We start from the raw sequence: 8,718 nt of genomic DNA, 5'->3' as shown, positions 1-8,718 counted from the left end.
GGCTTAGCAACAGTGTGTTCTATGAAGACTGAACTGTGGTGAATGTAATTTGTGTTATAAACAGAACACAGTAATTGTTTCTGTCAATGACAGTTCAGTATAACTCTCTCCTGTATTAACTTGTGAATGTGGCTTAGCAACAGTGTGTTCTATGAAGACTGAACTGTGGTGAATGTAATTTGTGTTATAAACAGAACACAGTAATTGTAATATGATTAATTTCATCTAATAACTTAAGCAACTCATTATAGTCAATGGTTGTTTGAGGTTAGCAAGTTTGTTTGCTATAGGACTAACACTGTATTACCTACAATCTGGTTATTTTTTTCCTTTAATGTTGCCCTTGCACACCCATGCTTGAAAAAAATAAAAGTTTAAACCCACTCTTTATTTTTCAAGATATCTTGAATTCTCTCACTTAAACTTCTGTAAATTACCAGCGTCTACTATTGCTAAAGGTAACTAATTCCCTAAGTCACTCATCGTGTTAGGAGAATAAAACTGACTTAACCTTTCTTTTCTAAATTTTCCTTATGACTCTCATCCTATTATTTTCAGAATATTACGTAAACAAAAGAGAGGTCTATCCATTCACCTTGTAAACTTTTGTAAGACCATCTCGTACCCTATTTTTATCAAGAGAAAAGAAGCATTAGAAGATCTTAGCCTTTACATATAAACGTTCCATCATCCTTTAGACCCTTTCCAGTAAGTTGATATCCGATAAGGAAACCATGACTGTACGTAGTGTTCCAAGTGAAGCCTAATTAGTGATTAGAGAGCTCCTTTGACTTATCTGTAACTACACTAAAAATCTGTTAGTTTCACTAATAACAAGAAAGCACTACCTTGATGGCTCAAGTGACTTATTCATGATCCTTTCTGCAGTCATGCTACTGAGTAGGTTCTTATCTATACTAAATGTGTGATCCAAATTATAACACTAACTTGTACTGAATATAAGTAAAAGTCATTTGGCAGATATTTGTCCAAATCACATTAAAGGCCTCAACTCAGCTTTCCTGTAGTTCTGCACATCTTTCATTTATATTAAGCTTTTTTTAGACTTGTCTCTGTTCTCAACAGTGAAAACTAATACTGGTTTTCTCAAAATCAGAATACATGTTCAATTATGAGTTAATTATATGTGAGTGATGAATCTTGTATTTCTGTGTCAACACAGTGTTATGTATATCAACCTTAAAGGTTTTACTTCGATATACTGATAGTTTCTCTTTAGCTTTGTGCTATATCCTGATATTTTCTATACCAGTTTCTTACGCTAAAACTCATTTTTCAACAAAGGTCCGAAGTTGAAAGTATTTACTGACCTAGGTTCTGTAACTAAGTGTCTCACCTGTTTGGCAAGCCTGATAAGCCCTAGTGTTGGTCAAAAAGGCTGGATATAGCAGATATAGTGTGGTTGACATGTTATACATTCTTCTGCACTTTCACTGTTACATTTCTAGAACTATTAAACAACATATTAAAAAACAAAACATATAACTTGGTATAATTATTTTAAAATTGGTTTTAATTAGTGATGATTATAATTTGTGGCTTTAAAGTTGTTGGATATAATAGGTTTCAACCAGTGAACTGGTTTGAGAGGAAGGGTAATATTTACAATGAAATTGTGACTAACTTAATATTTAATGTATTGTATGTGAAGTTAAATAAATTAACTATAGCCAAATAAGAACTATGATTTCAATTTCTTTCTACTTGCTTTGTCGTAATGATAAGAAATGTGACGATCTCCATTAATGTAATACTTTCTACTCCACTGTTATGTTGTTTTCATTGCAAAAAGTATCTGCTAAGCTGGGTTATTGTTCATTTTTGACCTTTAAATGTTTTAATTAATAATAACAAATATATAGAGTTTTCATTAGATGAGGCCAGGTGTGACCTGGTGGCTAATTTACTGGGCTGCTGATTGGAAGGTTCAAGTAGTATGGAGATCAACACTCTCCACATTTTCAGCTGTTCACCCTCACCCTAGTTATTTGTTGTAAATTAGAGATCTGAACGTTGGGGGTCTCTTATTTGGATGTTTATTGTATCTTGCCCAAGGTTCTATTTGGGTTAAAAATATGAAATAATTAAAGCCATAGTAGATGACAGTTGGAGCTTTTTAAAAACGTGGGGAGCCTCAAATACATGAGGAAAAGTGTATAAAGGTTTTTTTTGTTAGTATTGACACTAAATCTGGTGTGCTTTTGTATGGTTAGCTGGTAGCACGTATTTTATGGAGCTATGAATATATTTTTATAATCATATTCTTATTTCTTTGTATCTAAGCACAAAGCTGTACAATGGGCTATTTGTGCTGTGTCCACCACGAGTATCGAAATACGGTTTCTAGCGTTATAATACTGACACTATACATAGTGTGCTTGTGTATCGTTAGATGGCAGCACCATAACATTTTAATTTATGTAACTTTAAATATCCAAGAGTGTTTAAAAAATTATGGATTTTTAAATAAAGTAGAGATCTTGCTATAGAAAGTACTGAAACAAGAATTAAAACCATAGTCACAAATTTATAAAATTTAATCCTTTGACCTGCAAATAAGTGAATAAGGGTGTCAAAGTGTGGAATAAATTTGTAATTGTGTTTTTAATTCTTGTTTCAGTACTTAATATTTTAGTATTTAATATACTTAATATTTTAAAATTGATAATTTTTGAATACTCTTGTTTGTTTACTTTTTATTTTATACCCATATAAACTGTGTACTTCACTATTAAAAACTGTCACGTGTATATTAAACAATATGTAGCGCCATCTATTGGGTTGAAAAGATATTTAAGTATGTGCACATGTTTACTATATATATATATGCATTTTTACGGAAGGGCAAAAGTAGAAGATCATCAATGAACCAAGTACTGTAAGAGAATATTTGGTCAAATGGCTTAGTTGTTTTTTGCTCTAGGCTCTCTGATGGGATCAGCCAGTCAAGCAAGATAATCATTTTTAAAAACTTGTAGCAGAGCTACAGTCAATCAAAGTACAGTGTTGTTTTTATTGTGTTTATATATCCCAGTAGGCTTTTGGTGGAAAAGGTTTGTATGAGGCACTTTGTTATTTTATTCCTTGTCAGTCCCTATTATTAAACACTTGAGGATGTATGTAATTATTAATTATATTCCAGATCAGTAATAAGAATAAATCATTTTCTGTCAACATTTGCTTTGTAAACTAAATTTTGAGAATGTTTAGCAGCATATGTTATTTATGTATTCTATCTAATTAGCTCAAGAAGATATGAAGATGAAGAAGAAGAAGAAGAAACTGTTACCAGTTATCTTCTTGACGAACAAAACATAACAGGTAAAGTAATTCGCATATCGCGATTTCCTCTTTTGAGTTTGTTTTAGCAATAGGCAAGTACTAATCCCCAATCACCACATCCAACAGTTACTATTTTAAAAATTTCAAGTTTTTAATTTAAATTAGTTTTGTCATCTATCTTCATTCAACAGTCTTCTGTAATTGTGTGGTTTTAAAATGTTGAAAAGTTAGGTATGACTTGTATACAAAGTAAAATGGGAAGTTTCTTTGTATTTTATAGAACTCGGTTTTTCCTTTTATTTCGGATAAAATTTAAGTGGAATAGGAGCAAATAAACTTAGTGGTTAATGAAATATCTTTTAAAAAATCAAACTAAGTAGGTATGAAATTATAAAAGTTAACCCCTGAATAAATATTGTAATACTACGGTTACATTTTAGGTGAAGATACAGTATAAGGGTGTGGAATTTTGGAAACAATCTTGTCAAACAGACAAAATGCTAGAAAAATCTATTTAGTCTATCAACATTCCCTCCTCAGAATGCTGCATATTCATCAGTATAACTCCACTGGTAGCTTAGTTTTTCAAGATTTTATTTCTCTCCTAGTATGAACGACCTGGTTTTACATACCTGTAGTTTACTAACTTGTAGTTTGTTGAGCATATTTGTTTGTTGTTAACAAATCATTAAAACGTTTCTTCTCTCATAAAAATTCACTTTGCTAAAAAAAAGTGATAGCCTTACCCCTGTATGTTTTTTATATTGTTCAATTTTGAAACAGAAAAGGATCTTGATGGGAAAACTGAGGAGGAGCAGGAAATGATGAAAACAATGGGATTTTCAAACTTTGATACCACTAAGGCACGTTATAAAACCGATTTACTGTTTTGTTTTTCAAAATAAGGGACACTCTAGTATACTTTACACATTAATGAATATCCTGTCTTGAATCTGAAACTTTTTTATCAGGCTATTCATTTTTTTGTTATCACGTTGATCCAGTGAAGGATCTTTTGTCTGTGTGTACAACGATATATTTTTGTGTAATGTATTATTTCGTTAAACTGGAACAAAACAAATTAAATCGAGTAGTTTAATTTTTTGCACAATGTATTTTGGCTACTCTAATGATTCAACAGTAATTTTGATTGTTTTCTATACATTCAATAGTCTAATTAAATATTTTTCCTGTTTTTTTAGGGTAAACGTGTTTTAGGAAATGATGTCTATTCCATTATTTCAGTCCAGAAAGGGGAACACAGGTGATTTTAGGTATAAGAAATTTTCACCTTTTTTTCCAAACTACATAAACAATTCTATTAGCATAACAAGAAATTATACAAATAATTTCAGCCGGTATGGCAAATTTGGTCTTTTTCTGTCTCACAAAATATTCTAAACTATTAGAACTGTTGATTTACAAATATTTTGATTTATATGAAATATAAAATATTATCTAAGGTACGCAACAAAGAAAATATTTTACCTCAGTTGACTAAGAAATAAAGCTGTTGCCCCCACCTTGATGGTTCAGTGGTAAGCCAGAATGGCTTATATAACTTAAAACTGGGTTTCAATACTCAGGATAGGTACAGCACATTGTGGAGCTTGGTGCATAATAACAAACACAAAAGTAATCTGTTGTTATTGGATGTTAACCCTAACTTCTTATTCCCTAAACTAAACATTTATATTAAGACTTGTTTCTACATAATCGTGATGAAATATTTAGGTTTGATAATAAAGTGATTAAATTATTATATAAACAGGATTAGATTTTAATATAATTCAAAAAATATTAACTTGTACATTTTTGTTTGAACTGACGTTTCTCATTACTGCTTTATCTTTATAATATTTACAAGTTGAATTCATGAAACATAACAGCAGTTTCCACTAGAAAATATTAAATATATTTAACACATTTTTTTTTTCCCTTGAATTACTGTGGTTTTAACCCATTCACTGCAACCGAGATGTATATTTCCCAGTGTAGTGGGAAATATATGTCCCAGCCTCGGGTGAAACAGTTAACAGAAAATTACAATTATCTATACTAACAGCCTCAGCTTCTTACCTTTACACATCTGTTTCGTTTGAACTTTATGGTTTTATTACTTTACTTTGGACAGTCTTCATTACCGTGAAAAGCAATACATCTCTTAGTGGGAGATTATATATATATATATATATAACAGTAAAACATACAGATAAAAACAAAATTCACCTGTAGACCTACATGGACTTAAGTAAGACATTGTTTTTCATACTCTGTTTATGTACACAAAATAATTTATGTAGTTTTCAACACAAAAATATATCGGTCATCGAATAGGATGTCCCAAAACTACAATAATTTAACTGACTTTCTAACTAAGCTTTAAACAGGGTTAAAATGTCACATTGACTTCAGTATTGAACACGTTTTCTTGAAACTACTGTCTCTGGTCTCCAAAATATTATCAAAAGAACATAAGAGACAGTACATTGAAGTTTGTTTTTTCTGTTAGTTATAAACATGTATACTTAATACGAGTTAGAAACTACACTGAAGCTATGAACAGTTGTGTATAACCTGATTTATAGATTGGACAACTTTATTTCGGTAAACTGAGAAGGTACGATGTTATTTTCTGGCCTGTCAGTATCGATAGTTTGTCTTTCTAATTGGTCAGATACTCTTAAAGGGATGAGAACAATCTAAATAGGTGAAACCAGAGCACACCAGATGTGTCACATGATACAGAGTAGTGAAGATTGAGAATTTATAGTCTTTTGAAATTAAGAAATCAATACTTGTATAGTACTAGAATTTGAATTATAAACTACTTTTTGATGCCAAGTTTATTGATATATGTTGATAATAATGTTTTAAAATTAAATTTTTAATGTAATTTAATAAAAAGGTTGTGATGTGCACTTTGACCCGCCCATTAACAGTTCACAAATTGTTTAGTTAAGCTTTAGAGTTTTGAAATCTGTAAGCATTGATATCAAGTGATAAGATGTTGATGATAGTGTATCCCAACTTTTCTAATACATATAAATGTTTTACAGGAATGGAGAAGGAACCTGTAGCTGTACTTCAGTTCAACATAAATGTTATGATTTAGTACTTCTCATTTGAATAAAGTGTTTTTCATATTAAATGTATCTGTATACATTCATGTTGTTTGTGTATAAGAGATAAACTATACTCACTACAGCCATTAACATGAATAGTGCAAGACTAGCGTTAAATCATACAATGGCCATTAACATGGAATAGTGCAAGACTAGCGTTAAATCATACAATGGCCATTAACATGAATAGTGCAAGACTAGTGTTAAATCATACTAAGGCCATTAACATGAATAGTGCAAGACTAGCATTAAATCATACAATGGCCATTAACATGAATAGTGCAAGACTAGCGTTAAATCATACAATGGCCATTAACATGAATAGTGCAAGACAGTGTTAAATCATACAATGGCCATTAACATGAGTAGTGCAAGACCAGTGTTAAATCATACAATGGCCATTAACATGAATAGTGCAAGACCAGTGTTAAATCATACAATAGCCATTAACATGAATAGTGCAAGACTAGCGTTAAATCATACAATGGCCATTAACATGAATAGTGCAAGACTAGTGTTAAATCATACAACGGCCATTAACTTACTTGAACAATGTTAGACTTCTGTCCATGCGTTGCATAACTTGAATAACTCTAACATCAGGCAGCAGTCAAGCGAAAGTCTTAGTACCTTTAACTAAAGTTTTGATAAAGTATTTGAAAGTGAAAATGGAATTGTGAAGTTTACATTAATATGCACATTTTTTATATTTTATTTGCACCGTATACAATGTAAGCTTTATGGGTAGATATAACGGTGAATTGTAAGTTTAAAATATTTTAGTCTTTTCAATTTTTTGATTGCATTATAATTGTATCAGTTTGTGTGCATAGGACAGTAAACTGCAGGTTTATAAAACGTATAAACATTTTGAAAACTTTAAAGATCGTTCTGAGTCACTCAATAATAAACTCAACGGTACAGTGATGACGTAAGTGAAAATACAGTGTAACATAAAATAAGTTCAACAATTTGAAGGTTATAGTTTACTAAGTGTAATAAATACTATGAGTTCCACTTCTACAAATGAAGCCAAGACTGTCAGTTCAATTTTACTGTTCTATGATTACTGATGTTGGTTTTTAACTGTGTACATGTACGACCGCTAAAATCATGCTCTTGCTCATACAGCTTTGACTACTACAAGTTTATGTAAGGTCAGATAAGAATATTTACGAACTGCCGAGATTCAGGGATTTGATGATGGACATCTAAGTTTTCTTTTACACCCATTTCATCAAGCTCATCTTGAATTTCCCTTAATCAAAATATTTATTAGTATCACTGAATATATATATATATATGTATATACTACCAATCCATACTGCTAATATATTTCCAACTGTAATTTTACGGAGAGACAGGAACACCTTGTTTATATTGAGATGTTGGACTGAATCTTGTCAAAACTGTGTACCACAATGTTATTCCTGATAGTAAGTGTACTCTTTCACTTTCTGACTTTCTAAACTTCATTCAGTGTTTGTTGGCAGACTTAACCAAACATCAGTACTGGGGACATGGTTGGACAAGTATTTCTTAACTGGTATACATTGACTTAGTAATGCGGGCTGAGCATGGGAATGTTAGCACCGTGCTTCTATTGATTTGGACTTATTTTTAACCGTTCATGTTAACCTAGTCGTCTTGGGCATGTTTATAACAGTTCATGTTGACCTAGACGTCTTGGGCTTGTTTATAACTGTTCCAGTATTATCTCTGGTATTGTAGGGTTAAAAAAATGGAGATTAATAACATTATATTACACGTTGTGAGGAAGAAAACAGGGTCAGTTTCTGATAATGGCGACTAATAACCGAACCACTTAGCGGATTATAGATTATTTAAAACCTGATACTCAAACATAACTAATATAAATATTTTAATGGATATCAACCTGTGTTGATGTATAGTTTCGTCCTATTTAAATATTTTAATGGATATCAACCTGTGTTGAATGTATAGTTTCATTCTATTTTAATGGATATCAACCTGTGTTGAATGTATAGTTTCATCCTATTTAAATATTTTAATGGATATCAACCTGTGTTGAATGTATAGTTTCGTCCTATTTAAATATTTTAATGGATATCAACCTGTGTTGAATGTATAGTTTCATTCTATTTTAATGGATATCAACCTGTGTTGAATGTATAGTTTCATCCTATTTAAATATTTTAATGGATATCAACCTGTGTTGAATGTACAGTTTCGTCCTATTTAAATATTTTAATGGATATCAACCTGTGTTGAATGGGTAGTTTCATCCTATTTAAATATTTTAATGGAT

At 31.0% G+C, this 8,718-nt stretch overlaps 1 protein-coding gene and 1 long non-coding RNA gene across 4 annotated transcripts in view; one reads left to right on the top strand and one right to left on the bottom strand.

Moving 5' to 3' along the window:
- LOC106471616 (U4/U6.U5 small nuclear ribonucleoprotein 27 kDa protein-like) overlaps positions 1-7,312 on the top strand; it is a 12,479-nt gene extending 5,167 nt beyond the window's left edge. For 2 of the 3 annotated variants that reach the window (XM_013932227.2, XM_013932228.2), the window contains exons 7-10: positions 3,266-3,342; positions 4,087-4,166; positions 4,506-4,577; positions 6,363-7,312. In XM_013932227.2, coding sequence (XP_013787681.1) covers positions 3,266-3,342; positions 4,087-4,166; positions 4,506-4,571 — 223 coding nt within the window. In that variant the 3' untranslated portion in view covers positions 4,572-4,577; positions 6,363-7,312. The remainder of the gene's footprint in view (positions 1-3,265; positions 3,343-4,086; positions 4,167-4,505; positions 4,578-6,362) is intronic. The other variant, XR_002613295.1, reaches the window with a different exon arrangement.
- A 1,016-nt stretch (positions 7,313-8,328) lies between these two features.
- On the bottom strand, positions 8,329-8,712 carry LOC111088917. Its single transcript, XR_002613296.1, has 3 exons — positions 8,569-8,712; positions 8,421-8,524; positions 8,329-8,376 (listed from the first exon to the last, which is right to left on the bottom strand). It is a non-coding gene; the product is annotated as an uncharacterized LOC111088917 (long non-coding RNA).
- Between the last annotated feature and the right edge of the window lie 6 nt (positions 8,713-8,718).

Source organism: Limulus polyphemus, unplaced genomic scaffold (genome assembly GCF_000517525.1).
Source record: "Limulus polyphemus unplaced genomic scaffold, Limulus_polyphemus-2.1.2 Scaffold4735, whole genome shotgun sequence".
Lineage (NCBI taxonomy): Eukaryota > Metazoa > Arthropoda > Merostomata > Xiphosura > Limulidae > Limulus > Limulus polyphemus.
This window is presented reverse-complemented; position numbering and strand designations above follow the sequence as displayed.